This window comes from Oncorhynchus tshawytscha, linkage group LG09 (assembly GCF_018296145.1).
Source record: "Oncorhynchus tshawytscha isolate Ot180627B linkage group LG09, Otsh_v2.0, whole genome shotgun sequence".
NCBI classification, from domain to species: Eukaryota; Metazoa; Chordata; class Actinopteri; order Salmoniformes; family Salmonidae; genus Oncorhynchus; species Oncorhynchus tshawytscha.
Genome location: NC_056437.1, coordinates 45685712 through 45708870, shown reverse-complemented (window position 1 = coordinate 45708870; position 23159 = coordinate 45685712). Strand labels below are relative to the sequence as shown.

At 42.3% G+C, this 23159-nt stretch overlaps 1 protein-coding gene across 9 annotated transcripts in view; it reads left to right on the top strand.

Moving 5' to 3' along the window:
* The window catches only part of LOC112258039 (cullin-5), a 46796-nt gene that overhangs the window by 7575 nt on the left and 16062 nt on the right, over positions 1 to 23159 (top strand). For 5 of the 9 annotated variants that reach the window (XM_042326945.1, XM_042326947.1, XM_042326943.1 and 2 more), the window contains 7 exons: positions 663 to 804; positions 1377 to 1507; positions 1664 to 1771; positions 1900 to 1964; positions 2238 to 2370; positions 5448 to 5579; positions 7934 to 8066. In XM_042326945.1, the coding sequence (XP_042182879.1) occupies positions 663 to 804; positions 1377 to 1507; positions 1664 to 1771; positions 1900 to 1964; positions 2238 to 2370; positions 5448 to 5579; positions 7934 to 8066 (844 nt within the window). The remainder of the gene's footprint in view (positions 1 to 662; positions 805 to 1376; positions 1508 to 1663; positions 1772 to 1899; positions 1965 to 2237; positions 2371 to 5447; positions 5580 to 7933; positions 8067 to 23159) is intronic. The other 4 variants (XM_024432097.2, XM_024432095.2, XM_042326944.1 and 1 more) reach the window with 3 other exon arrangements.

Here is a 23159-nt window from a genome sequence, read left to right as displayed (position 1 = left end):
ACAATGTCTACACTGTATTTCTGATCATTTTGATATTTTAATGGACCAGAAATGTGCTTTTCTTTCAAAAACAAGGACATTGCTAAGTGACCCCAAACTTTTGAACCATAGTGTATATAGAATTTAAAAAAGATTTGAATAAACATTGAATTTGGCCTTACTGCTATTAGCCTGTGGAAACGCAATGAATTTAAGATACTTCAAAACATGCTTCCTTTGACTGTGTCCTATATCTGAGAGAGAGCTCTGGGGGAATCACCAGTATACCTTTGATGTGGAAATGTATTTTTCGGCCCGGTACTGGGTTACCGTCAGACGAGCCCCGTGACACTTGTGGCGGTCGTAGAGTGAAATGGAGAACACTGAGTTTGTGTCTCGTATTTCTTATACAAGTTTGTAGCCTAAACCATTCGGACACTACAGACGTTTCCGTTCCGTGAAAAAACATTACCTCCCTGCTATTGATATGATTGAGCCTGGTTCCCCTCTAGGTTTTTCTTGACATTCTCCTTATCCTTGCTCTTTGGGTTCTTGGCCGGGTCACTGTAAAACCACTTTGACACCTGCTGATATTAAACATTAAAAAAAGGCCTCAAATCAATTAGATTTTGAAATATGTGATGAAGAGATGAGCGACCCATGGTTTTTCTATTCCCCCTCAGCTGATGGAGTGTTGCGTGAACGCCCTGGTGACGTCCTTCAAGGAGACCATCTTGGCCGAGTGTCCAGGGATGATCAGGCGAAACGAGACAGAGAGTGAGTACGGCCGGAGCGCTCCCGGCACCAAAGGCTCGGCCAGCTCAGGTTTGCAAACCAGGAAATGACCTCACCGTCCTCCACTTCCTGTTTCAATTTGTCCTCGTCAACCAACCAGACGCTGCCTTTGCCCATTCCGTGTGTCATTCAACACGTTGTCATCATCACCCCCCTCAAACATCAGTGTCTGACCATAATCCCACCCTGTATTGTGTATGTCCTGATAGTTTTAACCAGGTGTCTACCTACTTATGTGTCACTAACCAATGTGTGCCTTTTGTGGAGCATCTGTTTGTTTGGTGTATAGCAGTAAGATCTAGAACTAGGCCTTTGACTGTAAAGTCTAACTGACAATAATATACCACCACTGTGATGTTTAACTTTAAGGGCTGGTATACTGTACATAGATGAAGCATAGTCCTGAACTAAAAAGCATGTTGACTGGAGAATCAGTCAACGGAAACCAACCTCTAAATACTGGTTATTGAAATCTGGCCATCAATTGCCGCTGCGTACCCTTTGTTTGATACTATAATCTAGAAGTAGAAAACTAGAATCTATAGTCTAGCTTCAGTATCTTACCATGGACAGTGTTTGACTAGCTTTCCTCCACCTTATAGAGCTCCATCTCATGTTCTCTCTGATGGACAAGGTGCCTAGTGGCATCGAGCCCATGCTGAAGGACTTAGAGGAACACATCATGTCTGCTGGGCTGGCCGACATGGTGGCCTCCGCCGAGACCATCACCTCGGTGAGTGCTACACATACATAAGCTGCTTACACACACGCGCACAGATATGTTACACTAACAGAGATATTAAATACATATTACTTTTGTGACGTATTTGCTGAAGGGTGACGGGAACAATCCACTAGTCTTTGTATTTTTCTCTGTGTGCGCGCGCAGGACTCTGAGAAGTACGTGGAGCAGCTCCTCACCCTGTTCAACCGCTTCAGTAAGCTGGTTAAAGATGCCTTTCAGGACGACCCTCGCTTCCTCACAGCCCGAGACAAGGTCAGCACAATGTTTTTCCAGCATTGATTCAACATGGCCAATGAATGTAAGCGCAACGTTCCGTCAACGTTTGTCCAACATTGACACAACGTTGTCACTATATGTAACACTTTTTTTCCTTCTCTTAGGCTTACAAAGCAGTTGTGAATGATGCTACTATTTTTAAATTGGAACTTCCGCTGAAGCAGAAAGGGTAAGAGTTCTACTGTATGCTTTAATTGCTTCACTGAATTCAAAATTGATACCGGCATACTGTTGAAAGCTGCTACAGTATTTATTGATGTTGCACTTGATAAACCTGTGGGAGCATTCAACAGGGTGGGGGGTAGATCTTTTGTGTTTTTCTTGAATAATTAAAACAAAAGTTTTTTAAAGTTCCACTTCTGAACTGTTAATTGCTTAATTAGTGAATGACTGAACGTGTGAGTTTACGAGTTCTACTTTCTCTGTACTGTCGGTCTGTCAGGGTGGGGCTGAAGACTCAGCCAGAGTCCAAGTGTCCAGAGTTGCTGGCCAACTACTGTGATATGCTGCTGAGGAAAACCCCGCTGAGCAAGAAACTTGCATCTGAGGAGATCGAGGCCAAGCTCAAGGAAGTGGTACGTGTGTGTGCGTAATGATTTGATGACTCCAGCAAGCTTTCCTTAAGGCTTCGGCCACACGTGCGTACTCGGATGAAATCGTATGTGACGTACATCATTGTTTATTGTCCCTCAGAAGTATATCTCAAGTCAACAACTTTCAGTGTTTTTTTTGTCAGACCTTCTCACCCGCTCCAATTTCTCTCCTGTTGCGCTCACTTCAGGAGCTCAGGGCATGCCCGGCCCAGCATGCATTTGTAGTCTACTTGTGTGCTGCTAATAGACCCTTGCTTTAGATACTGTCATGCAGTTGGCTAAATATTTTCACAAAGAAACTGATAAAACACACAGGTGCTAAATCAATGTGACTTACAAAGATGAGAACCAAGAGGGAGTGCGGTGATGTAGTGTCTGCTGTTGTGTAAGGCTTGGATGCCACGGTGCTAAACTGTTAGGTTATTGACTGGATGGCATTGTTCTTCGCAAGATATGGCGGCAGTTACACGCTGGCTACATGAAACGGCTAAATAATCATTGTGGAGTCTGAAAAGACACTTCTCCCAAAAGTATGTGTTCATGCTGAAATAACTATCATTGTAGCAAAGTGTTTATAAACATTTTGTTCTATTATCTATACAATAGGCCATATTCCCACTTTCAATGAGCTTTCCGTTTTGATTAGGTTATTTTGCCTAAAACCTTTGTCTGCCTATTTATTTATTTTACTAGGCAAGTCAATTAAGAACAAATTCTTATTTTCAATGACTGCCTAGGAACAGTGGGTTGGCAACTCCCTCTCTTGGTTCTCATCTTTGTAAGTCACATTGATTTAGCACCTGTGTTTTATCAAAAAAAATAACACTGCCTCTCTGCCCAACCTGGCAAGAGTGGCCAAACAGGGTGTTTAGCATCCCAAGTGGTCCTGCAAGTGTGGAGAGGATATTAACTGCCTGTTCAGGGGCAGAACGACAGATTTGTACCTTGTTAGCTCGGGGATTTGAACTTGCAACCTTTCGGTTACTAGTCCAAAGCTCTAACCACTAGGCTACCCTGCCGCCCCATATATTAAAAAAAATAACACTGCCTCTCTGCCCAACCTGGCAAGAGTGGCTAAAAAGGGGTGTTTAGCATCCCAAGTGGTTCTGCAAGTGTGGAGAGGATATTCTCCGCTGCTGGCCGGCACTCCAGGAACCATCGCATGAGCCTGAAGTCCCAGACTGGCCAAACCGTTGTTTCTAAAAATTAGTTCAAAAAATAATTTCAAAGACAGTCATTTTTCATTTCATATGTGTTTAATTGTGCAATTTATAGACTATAATGATTTTAATACAATGTTTACAGTGCATTCGGAAATTATTCAGATCCCTTTTTTCCACATGTTACATTACAGCCTTTTTTTTTGCCGATGTAAAAAAAAGACATGCCTTATTTATATTGGGGCGGCAGCGTAGCCTAGTGGTTAGAGCGTTGGACTAGTAACTGAAAGGTTGCAAGATCGAATCCCCGAGCTGACAAGTTACAAATCTGTCTTTCTCCCCCTGAACAAGGCAGTTAAACCACTGTTCCTAGGCCGCCATTGAAAATAAGAATTTGTTCTTAACTGACTTGCCTAATTAAGTAAAGCGAGGGTCTTCAGACCCTTTGCTATGAGACATTTGAGCTCCGGTGAAACCCTGTTTCCATTGAGCATCCTTGATGTTTGTACAACTTGATTGGTGTCCATCTGTGGCAAATTTTAAATGAATTTATACCTGTCTATGTAAGGTCCCTCAGTTGACGGTGCATGTCAGAGCCAAAAACAAGCCATGAGGTCGAAGGAATTGTCCGTAGAGCGCTGAGACAGGATTGTACCAAGGCACAGATCTGGGGAAGGATACCAAAAAAATGTGTGCAGCATTGAAGGTCCCCAAGAACAGTGGCCTCCACCATTCTTAAATGGAAGAAGTTTGAAACCACACACTAGAGCTGGCTGCCCAGCCAAACTGAGCAATTGGGGGAGAAGGGCCTTGGTCATGGAGGTGACCAAGAACCCGATGGTCACTCGGACAGAGCTCCTCCGTGGAGATCGGAGAACCTTTCAGAAGGATAACCATCTCTGTAGCACTCCACCAATCAGGCCTTTATGGTAGCGTGGCCAGATGGAAGCCACTCTTCAGTAAAAGGCACATAACCGCCCGCTTGGACTTTGCCAAAAGGCACCTATAGACTCTGACCATGAGAAACAAGATTCTCTGGTCTGATGTGTAAATGTGGTAATTGAGTTTTTCTTTTAAAATGATTTAGCGACCATTTCTAAAACGTTTTGCTTTATCATTTATGGGGTATTGTGTGTAGATTGAGGTGGAAATCATGAATAAGGCTGTAACGTAACAATGTGGAAAAAGTGAAGGGGTCTGAATACGTTCCTAATTAACTCTAAATGCTGCACGCTTTATGTCCCTACCAGACAATTGTGTCGCACTCGCAAAAGCTTCACAATGCATTTCTTTGTAGGCTATAGCCTGGAAATAATTGAAATAATGTAGCTGTAATTGTTCCTTCTGTCTGGCTCCTGACCTATTTAGTGTTTCTGATGTTTAATACGACATATTTGAAACGGTTCGCTTCTTACATCAATGTTTATTCAAATACTTTTCATTCAAATCCATGTTTCAATTCAAAACCTTTGGTAGGTCCAGGTAGTCACAAAAATAGATGGGTGTTTGTTAATGTGATTTTAATGGAAGTTCGTCTTTAAGTTTAGTGCGGTCGTTGCTTTATACTCTGTATTTCTAACTTTGATTTAGCAGGTACTGAGGGATGCTGTATTATACCTCTATTCTTTTCAGATCTGCAAACACTTGTTTCTTGTTTGGACGGGACAATCTTAGCCGGGTCATGTTCATTAGACACCAAATAGAGGAAAACAGACAAACCGGGAGAGACTACCTGAACTTGTCTAATAAACTCTTGTTTTAGTTTTCCCGGGACCATCATCCATATGTGAAATGTGTGCATGCATGACTAAGTCGCTTTGGATAAAAGCGTCTGCTTAATGTCATATATTATTATAATATGACCCTGATTGCACGGTGGTGTTCTGTGTTCTCCTGCAGTTGCTGGTGTTGAAGTACGTGCAGAACAAAGACGTGTTCATGCGCTACCACAAAGCACATCTGACCCGACGCCTTATCCTGGACATCTCCGCTGACAGCGAAATCGAGGAGAACATGGTGGAGTGGCTCCGGGTACGACCTGTGGGTGGGTGTAGGGCTGTTACGGTGACCATATTACCGGTGGTCTCCAGTCATGATCCCAGTCAAATTCCATGTGACCGTTTAGTCATTGTAACTAGGCTGCTCTGATGGTCATTATTAGCCTACCTCACTTGCTAATTGCCAGTCACTAATGGCCTGGTACTTGGCACACTATTGTCCCTCGAATCACTGATATCAATGCAAATGTATTCAAATCAAATACTTAATGAGAGCTCATGTTGTGCAACATTTCTATAGGCTGTGCAATTGCGTGAGAACAGAATTGATGGCCTCTTAAAGAGTGTTCCATCAGCTTTCTATAGGCTAGGCCTACTATCTATTTCTAAACATTCCTAATATTAAGCACATTGCTTCACTTTACAACAGGAGTATAGCCTACCTGGCCGGCATGAAAATGAACCACGGGAAAAGTGTCCTCCATTCGCTATTTTAAGTGTAGAAATGACATGTATTTTTTTTTTCTCCAATGCCCCTGTTCCGATAAATCGAACTCATTTCACACATTTAGTATATGTAAAGACCAGATTAAGTTAAGAATAGTCTGCTGGGTGACAATATTATCACTTGTGAATGGTGCACATGCTGGGCATCAAAGGCAAGAAACAGCGCCTTCCTGTTCCTAAATTATAGTCGCACAAGTCATGTAGCCTAGCCCATAGGCCTATATGGTTTGTATCAACTAAAGTGGCCAAATAACTGCAAACGTAGCCTATAGGCCTAGGACCCCTGGAACATGGTTAGAGAGCCCAGAGCCCAGTGAAACGTCTTCTTATAAACCCAGTCATTGCGCAATTCTGTGTGAAAAGCGCTTTGACTGACCACTATTTAAAATAGGATACCAGCTTTCTCATGCTGCTATATTTATTGCTCAATTCTTAAAGTGAAACGCATGAATCTTCTTTACAACCGGTGTAGCCTAACTGGTATACATAGGGGAAGATCATTTTCACCATAAATGAACCTTTACAATAAAGCATCACATGCATAATCTTTGCCGATTTTTATGTAAGATGGCCTACTATTCACAAGGTGATGAGTAGATTGGAGAGTTATAATTTGGGCTGATAATATAACTCCACTGTTCTCAAACTGTTCAATGCCTGGCTGAGCGCGTATTACATAGAGTTAGGCCTAGGCTTTATCAGACACGTGTATTTCTTTGCATAGGAAAAAAATTGGCCTTTTTTCTAAGCGCATTTCATGAGGTTTTACTCTAGTTTAGCAGAATATTTTTTTAATAGGACAAATTTCAAGGGTAGGCTACTCTACCGACTAACAAAAAGCTCAATAAAAACAACTTTGTCCATATAATAGGCCTACGAGAAGGGGAGACAAATAGAATATGACCTCCATCCAAACTGGAGGTGGAAATGATTGTCCAAAAACAAACTTAAGTAGCACTGACCCAACAAAGATGGATAAACCATTTGTTTTCCAAGCTGTTTTCCCACAATTTGTATTTTTGAAATATTGCGATATGCCTGGCTTGGCCTCTACTTTTCGGACAGTCGCAACTCGACAATAGTCTGCTCAAATTGCCTTTCCTTCCAACCTATAGCCAAAACAATTAATAAAAAATAAGCTAAATACTCTGACCAAATCATGCTTTAGTAGTGACTTTTAAAATATATATATTTTATTTATTCCGTGTGTATACAAGCGAAGGCTAATTAGGCAATATAATTAGGGAAAGCTTCCCCTAACCTTATGGTCGCGCCGCCTACGCTTGCGTATTAAAAACGTTACTGCGTTCGCTATTTGAGTGCAGGCTACGGATTACATCTCTTTTTGTGGGCCACTAATCAACTAATTCCACACATTTGTGCACCCTGCACAGGAAACCGAGTAGAGTTCATGCCTTTCATGCAACTTTTTTCAAATCATCATTAGTCCCATCATGCCGCCTTAGGCTATATAGTCTGCTCTTTAACACATTAACATTTTGAAGTTACATAAATAACTCTAAATTAAGCATATAGGAGGACCTATTTCTTTGTTAACCGCTCAACACTGAATAGCGGCATGTGCGCACTCCCTCGCAAATTTTGGGGAGAAAATGTCCTATTTTATTCAGCTATGTTCAATTGTATTCTTCATACTATAATGCCATGGAATTCTAAGCAAATCTTGTCTGCTAAATGAGTGTAGCGCACATCCATATGGCATAGCCTACCACAGCCCTAGACGGGTACTTGCATGTGTGCCGGTGTCTTATGAGAAGGGAGATACTGTGTGTTTGCACATGCTGCCTATTTGTGCATTTGTTCCACCTCACGTACTTAAAATTATAGCACGTCGCCAATGTCCCCTACCCTTGATTGCAGGAGGTAGGCATGCCCGCTGACTACGTGAATAAGCTGGCTCGGATGTTCCAGGACATCAAGGTGTCCGAGGACCTCAACCAGAACTTCAAAGAGTGTCACAAACACAACAAGCTGGCCCTATCAGGTAAACCAGGTAGCTGTATGTAACTAATATAAGATCTATAATTATTATGCCATTTAGCAAATGCTTTTTATCCAAACCGACTTATAACAGTGAGTGCTTACATCAGGGTTCCCCAATTGGCGCGCCCCATGTACCGATTTTGGCCCGCGTGTGGTTTAATTGGCCCCCCAAAGTTTTCTGAGAAAAAATGTAAGCAAGGTTTAAAATCATTGTTTGGGTTAAGTATTATATCTGTTTGGGGTTCTTGCGGTCAAATGATTTGTAATTATGTTCTGGCCCCTGACCATGTGCTCAAGAAAAAATTGTCCCGCTGCTGAATTTAGTTGATGATCCCTTGCATACGTTTTCGTATTGCCAACCTGCACACATGTTGCGTACTATGCACGCAATTTGAGGTCAAAGTAATCTGGTACGAAAACTACCCTTTTAAAATACTCAAATAGGTTTCTATTTGGCACATTGTGTTTGACTCAACCGTCTGAATTTGGAGCTGAACCAATCAGACGACTTAGGAGAGAAGACAATCCTTAGCTCTCCACTCCGGCCCTCGTACTATTTTCCTCCAGCTGCATGGCAGGAGCTTATTTATTACGGAAACCGTTTACCATAATGAACGGAAGCAAACCGAGTAAAAGAAGGGTTTCTCTTGGTCAAATTCAGGTAGGTTCCTCCCCATTCCGTTTGCTACCATTTTTAGAAGATTTTTGCAACCGAATCAGCGTAATTATTTCATCCCACCACTCCCTTTCATCCGCTGATACCACTGATGTTAGGGGAAAAAGGTAGGGAAAATGAACTGTTTACCAAATACATTTTCTAAAATTGTACAGTGCTTCCAGAAAGTATTCACACCCCTTGACTTTTCCACATTTTGTTGTTGCAGCCTGAATTTAAAATGGATTCAATTTAGTTTTTTTGTCACTGTCCTACACCCACTACCCCCATAATGTCAAAATGGAATTATGTTTTTAGGAACTTTTACAAATGTAATGAAAAAGTGGGAATGTCATGTCAGTAAGTATTCAACCTCTTTTGTTATGGCAAGCCCACAGATTCAACCACAAAGACAAGGGAGATTTTCCAATACCTCGCAAAGAAGGGCACCATTTGGTAGATGGGTAAAAAAACAGACATTGAATATTCCTTTGAGCATGGAGAAGTTATTAATTACACTTTGGATGGTGTATCAATACATCCAGTCACTAGAATGACTCCGTTGCCAGAGAGGAAGGAAACTGCTCAGGGATTTCACCATGAGGCAAATGGGGAGTTAATTTTAAAAAAAAATCAACCAGTTAGTGTTAAATGGCTGTGATGGGGAAAAAACTGACACTGGATCGACATTGTAGTTACTCCACAATACTAACCTTATTGATAGAGCGAAAAGAAAGCTTGTACAGAATAAAAATATATTTTTTAAAAAGTATCCTGTTTGCAACAAGGATTAAAGTAATGCTGCAAAAAATGGGAATACAAACTGCTGTTTGGGGCAAATACAACACATTACGGAGTACCACTCCATATTTTCAAGCATAGTGGTGGCTGCATCATGTTATGGGTAGGATTGTAATTGTTAAGGATGGGAGTTTTTCAGGGTCAGCACTAAATGTAATGGAGCTAAGTACAGGCAAAATCCTAGAGGAAAGCCTGGTTCAGTTCTTGTTCCACGTGACACTGGGAGATTAATTCACGTTTCAGCAGGGCAATCATCTAAAACGCAAGAAGACGGTGAATGTTCCTGAGTGGCCGAGTTAGTTTTGACTTAAATCTATGGCTACAAAATAACAATGGGCAAATGTTGCACAATCCAGATGTGGAAAGCTTTTGCCCAGAAAGACGCTGTATTCACTGCCTAAAAGGGTCTTCAAAGTGGCACTGCATCGCAGTGCTTGAGGCATCACTACAGCCCGGGTTCGATCCCAGGCTGTTTTCACTGGGAGACCCATGAAGCGGCACACAATTGGTCCAGCGTCATCAGTGGGTTTGGCCGGCCTGGATTTCCTTGTCCCATCGCGCTCTAGGAACTTTGTGGCTGGGCTCCTGCAAGTTGACTTTGAACGGCAGTTGGAAGGTGTTTCCTCCAACACATTGGTGTGGCTGGCTTTGGGTTAAGCAAGCAGTGTGTCAAGAAGCAGTGCAGCTTGGCAGGGTCGTGTTTTGGCTCTCAGCTTTTGCGTGTGACTAACGTGTTGATTACTTATTTAATCAAGATACAGTATAGTGTTACATTTGCATTACTTAAAAAATTATATACTTTTTTTTACAAATATTAGACAACTTTGACATTTAGTATTTTGTGTAGGTGGTTTACAGAATGAAATCTATTTGAATTCCACTTTAACACAAAGTATTTTGATGTTTGTGCCTAAGGCGTCATTACGACCAAGGTAGTTAGCTACAACATTTTAGTAAACTAAGCGACAACGCTTTGCCCGCACATGCTTTCATTGCCGCAACAGTAGTAGGTGCAAGCACATTGACGAGCAAGGGAACGTGTGGTGTTACGGTAGTTCAATTCGTCATTGTGTGGATGGAAGCAGAGTTGTTCTGCTAATACCTTCCTTCACAGAAAGTTATGTTACACTGTTAAAGATTAGTAGGCCTATGTTAATTTAATCAATTGATCTATCTTCTTGATATAGAGTGCATTCGGAAAGTATTCAGACCCCTTTTTCCACAAGTATTCAGTACTTTGTTCAAATCACCTTTGGCAGCAATTACAGCCTAGAATCTTGGGTATGACGCTACAAGCTTGGCACACCTGTATTTGGGGACTTTTTCCCATTCTTCTCTGCAGATCCTCTCAAGCTCTGTCAGGTTGGATGGGGAGCGTCGCTGCACAGCTATTTACAGGTCTCTCCAGAGATGTTCAATCGGGTTCAAGTCCGGGCTCTGGAAGGGCCACTCGAGGACATTCAAAGACTTGTCCTGAAGCTACTCCTGTGTTGTGTTGGCTGTGTGCTTAGGGTCGTTGTCCTGTAGGAAAGTGAACCGTCGCCCCAGACTGAACCTGCTCCAGAGCACTCAGGACTTCATCAAGGATCACTTTGGGCTTTGCTCTGTTCATCTTTCCCCCGATCCTGACTAGTCTCCCAGTCCCCACAGCATTATGCTGCCACCGCCATGCTTCACCATAGGGATGGTTTCAGGTTACCTGTCAAGCGTCACGTCTGCATTCAGGCCTGGTTTCATCAGACCAGAAGATCTTGTTTCTCTTGGTCTGAGTCTATAAGTGCCTTTTGGCAAACTCCAAGTGGGCTGTTGTGCTTTTTACTGAAGAATGCCTTCCATCTGGCCACTCGACCATAAAGGCCTGATTTGGTGGAGTGCTGCATCGATGGTCGTCCTTATGGTATGTTCTCCCATCTCCACAGAGGAGCTCTGTCAGTGACCATCAGGTTCTTGGTCACCTCCCTGACCAAGGCCCTTCTCCCCCGATTGCTCAGTTTGGCCGTGGCGGCCAGCTCTTGAAAGATTCTTGGTGGTTCCAAACTTCTTCCATTTAAGAATGGAGGCCGCTGTTCTTGGGGACCTTCAATGCTGCACACTTTTTTTTTGTTACCCTTCCCCAGAATTGTGCCTCGACATAATCCTGTCTCGGAGCTCTATGGCCAATTCCTTTGACATCATGGCTTGGTTTTTGTCTGACATTCACTGTCAACTGTGGGGAACTTTTGATAGACAAGTGTGTGCTTTTTTCCAAATCACTTCCAATCAATTGAATTTACCACATGTGGACTCCAATCAAGTTGGAGAAACATCTCAAGGATCAATGGGAACAGGATGCACCTGAGCTCAATTGAGTCATAACAAAGGGTCTGAATACTTAGGTAAAAGTATTTCAGATAATTTTTTTATACATTTGCAAAATATTCTTTAAACCTGTTTTCCCTTGGTCATTATGGGGTATTGTGTGTAGATTAAGGAAAAACAATTTAATCCTTTTTGGAATGGGGATGTGACATAACAAAATGTGGGGTCTGAATACTTTCTGAAAGCACTGTAGCTGAATGTCAACAGTAGTCTGTTAATGATGTGACAGTCAGTTCACCATTGATGAGGCATATTGAATGTTGTGTGAATTCTTACAGGGACACTGAAAGTCAATATTAAATAAATCATAGTTTGTCAGCATGTTGGAGAGGTTCCAACTCAATACACTGTAGTACACATGTCAATCAAGAGCTCTGCCTGGGCAGTGCAGTTGTATACGGCAATACACAGACAAGTTATATTTGCGTAATTCATGAATTATTGTCTTCTTCATCCATGTGACAGACCAATATCTCACGAGGCTGCTTCTAAGCTGAGACCTTGAAACTGATCTTTAGTTTGTTCTCAAAACGAGGTCTGTACAGTCAGCAACTTGCATGAAAACAACTTTTTTATAAGAAAAGCGCAAACAAACTGTTCCATTGCATTTTAATGTAAGCATTTAGATTTGAGCTTCTATATCAAAATATTTTACACTCTAAAGTAAGGGAAATTAGAACAGAAAAAAAAGACATTTCAAACCCTTCATTCTGGGTTGTACAATCCAGTTAGTATGGTAATACTAATCATAGGAAAGGTTCCATTAATAAAGTAGGAGTGAGTATCAAAAGTGTGCATGCATGCACAGCGGATCTGTAGATTGAGGTGAATAAATCTCTTGTTACGAACCGGCTCAAAGCCTGTAACAAAGGGAGACAACGTGGAGATAAGGAGTAACAAAATATATATTTATTAACTAAAGCAACTAAGGAAAATATACAATGGTGTGTGTGTGTAATCAGTAGTGTAAGTGAGTGTTTTGCATGCATGAATGTGATCATGCAGGGTGTTGAAAGGTGCCAATGCAAGCAAACAAACAAACGGCCACCAAGAACCACAACACAATCTACAAAGGTGTCTGCATGGAGAGAGTCTCTTCCATGAATGTGGAAGAGGTCTATTTATCCTGGGACACACCTGGCCCAGGTGTTTCCCATGTAGCTGACGACCCTCAACTCCGCCCACCGGCATCCTAATAAGGAAACAAGAACAAAGACATAATACGGCAGACAGAGTGGGAGGGTCGTCACACTCTCAATGTTAACCATTGTTTCAATTTTTCTTACCACAATCGGGTTGCATTTACCTTTTTGTTTATCATAATGCTGCTAAGATCTTCAAAAGGTTGGTGCTTGCTCATCAGCGCAGTGTTCCCACATAATGTAAACAGGTTAAAGGTTTAGATGACCTTACCCTCAACTTGTTAAAAGATAACCTTCAATCATTACTCATCGTCCCTATCTACAGTGGGAAATGGGGGCTCATCCAGAGTTGCCATCTGTTTCACCATCCTCTGGAGAGACAAAAAACATGATAGCTGTTGAAATCTCATCAGCCAGAGACACAGATCCCCCTTAGAGCAAGTTAATACAATTTCACAGGGAAGCGAGAGAACACTTGTTATAACAGTTTCACACCAACCTTGATAAGAATGAGATTGGGGCGAGGTTAGCCCAAGCTACAATCCTGTCTTATTTTTTAGGGCACAGCTCTGTCTCTAGGGGCCTTGCCTTTTCTAAATCCATTATTATTTTTTATTTATTTTACCTTTATTTAACCAGGTAGGCAAGTTGAGAACAAGTTCTCATTTACAATTGCGACCTGGCCAAGATAAAGCAAAGCAGTTTGACACATACAACGACACAGAGTTACACATGGAGTAAAACAAACATACAGTCAATAATACAGTATAAACAAGTCTATATACAATGTGAGCAAATGAGGTGAGAAGGGAGGTAAAGGCAAAAAAGGCCATGGTGGCAAAGTAAATACAATATAGCAAGTAAAACACTGGAATGGTAGTTTTGCAATGGAAGAATGTGCAAAGTAGAAATAAAAATAATGGGGTGCAAAGGAGCAAAATAAATAAATAAATAAAAATTAAATACAGTTGGGAAAGAGGTAGTTGTTTGGGCTAAATTATAGGTGGGCTATGTACAGGTGCAGTAATCTGTGAGCTGCTCTGACAGTTGGTGCTTAAAGCTAGTGAGGGAGATAAGTGTTTCCAGTTTCAGAGATTTTTGTAGTTCGTTCCAGTCATTGGCAGCAGAGAACTGGAAGGAGAGGCGGCCAAAGAAAGAATTGGTTTTGGGGGTGACTAGAGAGATATACCTGCTGGAGCGTGTGCTACAGGTGGGAGATGCTATGGTGACCAGCGAGCTGAGATAAGGGGGGACTTTACCTAGCAGAGTCTTGTAGATGACATGGAGCCAGTGGGTTTGGCGACGAGTATGAAGCGAGGACCAGCCAACGAGAGCGTACAGGTCGCAATGGTGGGTAGTATATGGGGCTTTGGTGACAAAACGGATTGCACTGTGATAGACTGCATCCAATTTGTTGAGTAGGGTATTGGAGGTTATTTTGTAAATGACATCGCCAAAGTCGAGGATTGGTAGGATGGTCAGTTTTACAAGGGTATGTTTGGCAGCATGAGTGAAGGATGCTTTGTTGCGAAATAGGAAGCCAATTCTAGATTTAACTTTGGATTGGAGATGTTTGATATGGGTCTGGAAGGAGAGTTTACAGTCTAACCAGACACCTAAGTATTTGTAGTTGTCCACGTATTCTAAGTCAGAGCCGTCCAGAGTAGTGATGTTGGACAGGCGGGTAGGTGCAGGTAGCGATCGGTTGAAGAGCATGCATTTAGTTTTACTTGTATTTAAGAGCAATTGGAGGCCACGGAAGGAGAGTTATGGCATTGAAGCTTGCCTGGAGGGTTGTTAACAGTGTCCAAAGAAGGGCCAGAAGTATACAGAATGGTGTCGTCTGCGTAGAGGTGGATCAGAGACTCACCAGCAGCAAGAGCGACCTCATTGATGTATACAGAGAGTCGGTCCAAGAATTGAACCCTGTGGCACCCCCATAGAGACTGACAGAGGTCCGGACAGCAGACCCTCCGATTTGACACACTGAACTCTATCAGAGAAGTAGTTGGTGAACCAGGCGAGGCAATCATTTGAGAAACCAAGGCTGTCGAGTCTGCCAATGAGGATGTGGTGATTGACAGAGTCGAAAGCCTTGGCCAGATCAATGAATACAGCTGCACAGTAAAGTTCCTTATCGATGGCGGTTAAGATATCGTTTAGGACCTTGAGCGTGGCTGAGGTGCACCCATGACCTGCTCTGAAACCAGATTGCATAGCAGAGAAGGTATGGTGAGATTCGAAATGGTCGGTAATCTGTTTGTTGACTTGGCTTTCGAAGACCTTAGAAAGGCACGGTAGGATAGATATAGGTCTGTAGCAGTTTGGGTCAAGAGTGTCCCCCCCTTTGAAGAGGGGGATGACCGCAGCTGCTTTCCAATCTTTGGGAATCTCAGACGACACGAGAGGTTGAACAGGCTAGTAATAGGGGTGGCAACAATTTTGGCAGATAATTTTAGAAAGAAAGGGTCCAGATTGTCTAGCCCGGCTGATTTGTAGGGGTCCAGATTTTGCAGCTCTTTCAGAACATCAGCTGAATGGATTTGGGAGAAGGAGAAATGGGGAAGGCTTGGGCGAGTTGCTGTTGGGGGTGCAGTGCTGTTGACCGGGGTAGGAGTAGCCAGGTGGAAAGCATGACCAGCCGTAGAAAAATGCTTATTGAAATTCTCAATTATGGTGGATTTATCAGTGGTGACAGACAGTGTTTCCTATCTTCAGTGCAGTGGGCAGCTGGGAGGAGGTGTTCTTATTCTCCATGGACTTTACAGTGTCCCAGAACTTTTTTGAGTTAGTGTTGCAGGAAGCAAATTTCTGCTTGAAAAAGCTAGCCTTGGCTTTTCTAACTGCCTGTGTATAATGGTTTCTAGCTTCCCTGAACAGCTGCATATCACGGGGGCTGTTCGATGCTAATGCAGAACGCCATAGGATGTTTTTGTGTTGGTTAAGGGCAGTCAGGTCTGGGGAGAACCAAGGGCTATATCTGTTCCTGGTTCTAAATTTCTTGAATGGGGCATGTTTATTTAAGATGGTTAGGAAGGCATTTTAAAAAAATATCCAGGCATCCTCTACTGACGGGATGAGATCAATATCCTTCCAGGATACCCCGGCCAGGTCGATTAGAAAGGCCTGCTCGCAGAAGTGTTTCAGGGAGCGTTTTACAGTGATGAGTGGAGGTTGTTTGATCGCTGACCCATTACAGATGCAGGCAATGAGGCAGTGATCGCTGAGATCTTGGTTGAAGACAGCAGAGGTGTATTTAGAGGGGAAGTTGGTTAGGATGATATCTATGAGGGTGCCCGTGTTTAAGGCTTTGGGGAGGTAACTGGTAGGTTCATTGATAATTTGTGTGAGATTGAGGGCATCAAGTTTAGATTGTAGGATGGCTGGGGTGTTAAGCATGTTCCAGTTTAGGTCGCCTAGCAGCACGAACTCTGCCCCCCATCTATCTTCAATCAGTTCACATATGGTGTCCAGAGCACAGCTGGGGGCAGAGGGTGGTCTATAGCAGGCGGCAACGGTGAGAGACTTGTTTTTAGAGAGGTGGATTTTTAAAAGTAGAAGTTCAAATTGTTTGGGTACAGACCTGGATAGTAGGACAGAACTCTGCAGGCTATCTTTGCAGTAGATTGCAACACCGCCCCCTTTGGCAGTTCTATCTTGTCTGAAAATGTTGTAGTTTGGAATTAAAATTTCTGAATTTTTGGTGGTCTTCCTAAGCCAGGATTCAGACACAGCTAGAACATCCGGGTTGGCAGAGTGTGCTAAAGCAGTGAATAGAACAAACTTAGGGAGGAGGCTTCTAATGTTAACATGCATGAAACCAAGGCTATTACGGTTACAGAAGTCATCAAAAGAGAGCGCCTGGGGAATAGGAGTGGAGCTAGGCACTGCAGGGCCTGGATTCACCTCTACATCGCCAGAGGAACATAGGAGGAGTAGAATAAGGGTACGGCTAAAAGCTATGAGAATTGGTCGTCTAGAACGTCTGGAACATAGAGTAAAAGGTTTCTGGGGGCGGTAAAATAGCATCAAGGTATAATGTACAGACAAAGGTATGGTAGTATGTGAATACAGTGGAGGTAAACCTAGGTATTGAGTGATGAAGAGAGATATTGTCTCTAGAAACATCATTGAAACCAGGAGATGTCATTGCATGTGTGGGTGGTGGAACTAATAGGTTGGATAAGGTATAGTGAGCAGGACTAGAGGCTCTACAGTGAAATAAGCCAATAAACACTAACCAGAACAACAATGGACAAGACATATTGACATTAAGGAGAGGCATGCTTAGTCGAGTGATCAAAAGGTTCCAGTGAGTGGAGAGGTTGGTTGGGGGTCACGGCGATTTAGACAGCTAGCCAGGCCATCGGTAGCAAGCTAGCATAGGATGGAGGTCTGTTGTTAGCCACCTCTTGCGTTCCGTCAGTAGATTAGTGGGGTTCCGTGTGGTAGAGGGGATTAATCCAAATCAAACAACAACAAAAATAAAAACAATAGATATAGTTATAGAGGCCCAAGAAGAAAACATAATAAATGGTCCGATTTTTCTATTCAGATAGCAGCCGGTAAGACAGCTAACGGTTAGCAGGCCGCAGATGGGCGTTCAGGTAACGTCGCGACGGAGGAGCCAGCCGGATCTCCTTCGGGTAGATAACGTCGGCAGTCCAGTTGTGAAGGCCGGTGGGGCTCCGCGTAGGCAGTAAAACGGGTCCGGATAGGTGACTGCAGCCCAGGAGTGATTGACGGAGCTGGCTAGCTCCGGAATAATTTATGTTTGCTCTGGAATCGACGAAGGCCGATAGTCACACGGATAGCAGCTAGCTAGCTGTGAGATCCGGGTATGAATGTCCAGAGAGCAGTCGAAATCCAGGGACATGGAGAGAAAAATTGGTCCGGTATGTTCCGTTCCCGAGCCGCGCCGTACAGAACTGGCAATAGATTTTCGAGCTAAAGGATAGCTGATGACCACAAACCGTGGTTAGCTGAATACTAACGATTTGCCAGTAAAGAAGCTAACTAGCTTCTGAACTAGCTTCTGATTAGCTTCTGGATTAGCTTCTGGCTAAGTTTCAGGCTAGCTTCTTGGAGTTCTTGGAGTTTCTGGCTAGCTTCTTGGAGGATTACAGACATGAGGTAAATAATACTTTTTTATAAATATAAATTGGTGAGGCGGGTTGCAGGAGAGTGTTTTGAAGATGAGTTGATGGAAAAAAAATTAAAATGTATGTGAAAAAAGTTATATATATATATACAGGACAAGACAAGGACAAAAGACGTCTGAACTGCTATGCCACCTTGGAGTTATTGATTATATTATGAAAAACACATTTATAACGACAGTGCTTCATGTAGGTTCGATCACTTTTTCATTTAAGATCCTCACTTTTCTCATCACTTGTGGTAATGACTGATTAGGCTAAGAATGCATTGAGATAAATTACTATACATTTTGCAGTGTGCAGACCTCTACAATCAACCTGATACCCCAAATAAACCATTTTGGACAAGCCTAAATCAATTACGGGCATGGTTGAACACCCCTCTTCATGGATCTCATTCCTTTTAATGGCACATGTTCAAAGTGGATGCCCCTTGATAATGTCTCTCACCTGATAAACGCCACTGTCCTTTACAGTCATGGTCTTTGTCCATTTTCCTACTAGTACACCAGCAGCATAAGTGTAGTTTGGACTGGATCTCTCTCCATGCTCACTCCACATGGACCCATGTCACACTCCTGAGAGAAAAAGCATGAGAAGAAGGCAGTTGATAGCTTTGGCTGCTGTGTACAAGTTGCTGGCTTGAACTCAGGTCTCACGGTAGAAGTGAAGGACCATACTGATTGCCATTTTCAGCCGGTTAAAGGGGATGTTGAGGTTCACACTGTTCTCAGCCTAATTATCTTCCATGCATCTAGATCCCATCTAGATCCCATCTGTGGTCACCTTCACCATAACCTTGAGAGAGGACAAACACCAAACACCATACTGTATGTTGTCATTCTAAACTGTTTTAGAATGGTCCTTCACTTTTACCGTGAGACCTGAGTCCATTAGAGTCCGTGAGACTGTTTAGTTTAGAATGACAACATACAGTTGAACCCCCCCCCCCCAACATTTTTTGTTGTCTTATACTTCCCTATCATCAGGGGCAAAAAAGTATTTAGTCAGCCACCAATTGTGCATGTTCTCCCACTTAAAAAGATGAGAGGCCTGCAATTTTCATCATAGGTACACTTCAACTATGACAGACAAAATGAGAAGAAAAAAAATCCAGAAATTCACATTGTAGGATTTTTAATGAATTTGCAAATTATGGTGGAAAGTAAGTATTTGGTCAATAACAAAAGTTTTTCAATACTTTTATATACTCTTTGTTGGCAATGAGAGAGGTCAAACATTTTCTGTAAGTCTTCACAAGGTTTCCACACACTGTTGCTGATATATTTTGGCCCATTCCTCCATGCAGATCTCCTCTAGAGCAGTGATATTTTGGGGCTGTTGCTGGGCAACACGGACTTTCAACTCCCTCCAAAGATGTTCTATGGGGTTGAGATCTGGAGACTGGCTAGACCTCTCCAGGACCTTGAAATGGTTCTTACGAAGCCACTCCTTCGTTGCCCGGGCGGTGTGTTTGGGATCATTGTCATGCTGAAAGACCCAGCCACGTTTCATCTTCAATGCCCTTGCTGATGGAGGTTTTCACTTAAAATCTCACGATGCATGGCCCCATTCATTCTTTCCTTTACAAGGATCAGTCGTCCTGGTCCCTTTGCAGAAGAACAGCCCCAAAGCATGATGTTTCCACCCCCATGCTTCACAGTAGGTATGGTGTTCTTTGGATGCAACTCGGCATTCTTTGCCCTCCAAACACGACGAGTTGAGTTTTTACCAAAAAGTTATATTTTGGTTTCATTTGACCATATGACATTCTCCCAATCTTCTTCTGAATCATCCAAATGCTCTCTAGCAAACTTCAGACGGGCCTGGACATGTACTGGCTTAAGCAGGGGGACACGTCTGGCACTGCAGGATTTGAGTCCCTGGCGGCGTAGTGTGTTACTGATGGTAGACTTTGTTACTTTGGTCCCAGTTCTCTGCAGGTCATTCACTAGGTCCCCCCGTGTGGTTCTGGGATTTTTGCTCACCGTTCTTGTGATCATTTTGACCCCACGGGGTGAGATCTTGCGTGGAGCCCCAGATCGAGGGAGATTATCAGTGGTCTTGTATGTCTTCCATTTCCTAATAATTGCTCCCACAGTTGATTTCTTCAAACCAAGCTGCTTACCTATTGCAGATCCAGTCTTCCCAGCCTGGTGCAGGTCTACAATTTTGTTTCTGGTGTCCTTTGACAGCTCTTTGGTCTTGGCCATAGTGGAGGTTGGAGTGTGACTGTTTGAGGTTGTGGACAGGTGTCTTTTATACTGATAACAAGTTCAAACAGGTGCCATTAATACAGGTAACGAGTGGAGGACAGAGGAGCAGCTTAAAGAAGAAGTTACAGGTCTGTGAGAGCTAGAAATCTTGCTTGTTTGTAGGTGACCAAATACTTATTTTCCACCATAATTTGCAAATAAATTCATTAAAAATCCTACAATGTGATTTTCTGCATTTTGTTTCTCATTTTGTCTGTCATAGTTGAAGTGTACCTATGATAAATTACAGGCCTCATCTTTTTAAGTGGGAGAACTTGCACAATTGGTGGCAGACTAATACTTTTTTTGCCCCACTCTGTGGCAAAAATTATAGGGTAAATGCCTTGCTTCATTTGGGCGGTCGCTTAACCTCTCTGGTACAAGTGGGACGGTAGCGTCCCACCTTGACAACAGCCAGTGAAGTTGCAGGGCGTCAAATTCAAAACAACAGAAATCCCATAATTAAAATTCCTCAAACATCCCATAATTAAAATTCCTCAAACATCCAAGTTTTATACACCATTTTAAAAGATAAACGTCTTGTAAATCCAACCAGTGTCCGATTTCAAAATGGCTTTACTGTGAAAGCACACCATGCGATTATGTCAGCGCCAAGTCACAATAAATCATATAGCCATTTTCCAGCCAAGTAGAGTGCTCACAAAAGTCAGAAATAGCGATTTTAAATTAATCACCAACCTTTGATCTTCATCAGATGGCACTCATAGGCTTTCATGTTACACAATACATGTGTGTTTTGTTCGATAAAGTTCATATTTATATCCAAAAATCTGTTTACATTGACGCGTTCAGAAATGCATTGTCTCAAACAAACATCCAGTGAAAGTGCTGAGCCACATCAAATAACAGAAATACTCATAAACATTTGATAAAAGATACAAGTGTTAAACATATGAATAAAGAAACTTCTCCGTAATGCAACCGCTGTGTCAGATTTCCAAAAGGTTTTACGGCGAAAGCACACTTTGCGATTGTTAGGTCGACGCCTAGCCACAAACCCATACAGCCATTTTCCAAAACAAAAGTCAGAAATACCATTAATTTTAATCACTTACCTTTTGATCTTCATCTGGTGGCACTCCCAGGTCTCCATCTTAGACAATACATTTTTGTTTTGTTCGATAATGTTCCTCTTTATGACCAAAAAACAATTTTTTTTTTCGCGTTTTGTCCAGTAATCCAAACACAAGTCCAGATGAAAAGTTATTAAAAAGTACAATAAAAGTTAGTAGAAACATGCCAAACTATGTTTAAAATCAATCCTCTGGGTGTTTGTCATAAATAATCAATACTATTTCAACCGGCCAAAAGCTTCGTCAATAGGAAAGGAGAAACGAGAAAGGCACGTTCCCGATCAGGCGCATGGCTGACGTCTGGAAATTTCCACTGGCCACTGATTGAAAGTGCTGTATCTCATTTTTCAGCGTAAAAGCCTGAAACAATGCCTAAAGACTGGCCACATGTAGAAGAAGCCATAGAGATGAACTGGGTCCTAAGTCTTTGAATGGTGGATAGGCTTTCAATGGAAAAACAGCCTTTCAAAATAATAGTACTTCCTGGTTGGATTTTCGCCTTCCATATCAGTTCTGTTATACTCAGACATTTAACAGTTTTGGAAACTTTAGAGTTTAAAAAAAAATCTATCTACTAATTATATGCATATCCTAGTTTATGGGCTTGAGTAGCAGGCAGTTTAATTTGGGCACGCTTTTCATCCGGAGGTGAAAATACTGCCCCCTGCCCAAGAGGTTAACGGCTGGTTCCGGGTTCGAGTTAGGCACCTGCCTCAGGAAGCCTTTCAAAGGGAGAGCTACAGAATCATTGATAAACATGAAGAAGAAAAGAACTTGTAGCGCACATTCCATTGGTCTTGGAAGAAAGAAAATAAACATACTTTTCACTATGCTCTATTTGAATCAGTCCTAAAAATTCTTAATCATCGAGTTTACTGCATCTTGGGCAGGAAGTCTCAAACCCATGCGTGTACAGAATTATACTTCAGACACATCTGATGATACGGTGTCCTGTATGGATGAATTGGGCACCTTCTAAACAACTCTCTTGTAATTGTGCTCTTTTTGACATACAATTCTGTACGAACTGTCCCAAATTTCCCCACTGTGTGTGTGTCTCACAGCCTGTTCGAGTTCAGTGTGTACTGGCGGCTATCTATTGTTCCACAGGAAGGTTATCTCTAATCCAAACAACAGATGACTTAAACACAAGAGCAGTGGACCAGGCCTTGGAAGAGTGAGCAGCCTCTAATCTAACATCAGTCCCAATGCTCAATTCCTCTCTTACTCTTTCAAATTATTAAAATATTGCATTATTGGATTGCTATCTGAAAGCCAATTACCATTCACTTTGTTACTTTCACTAATCTCCATAATCTGTTTCCTTCAATAAAATCCTTCTCTTTCCAGCTGAAAAAACACATTCTCAATTACTGCTCCTAATACACACGGATCAATCTTCTGCTTTTCCCTCTACTGCAAGGTTTAAAGCAAAACAAATGACTTTCTCCATATTGGAAGGCAATTTTCTTTTTAGTATACCTTTACAGAAGTTACTCTGGTAATAAATATCTCTGGATATTCACTTTCTGCTCCAATATTTATTAAATGTCTATTTTAAGATTCATACGCAAAGCTTTGGAGGGATCATTATGTATTAACTGGATTGGCACTGTTTTAGTCCCGAGTCGTGCTCCGT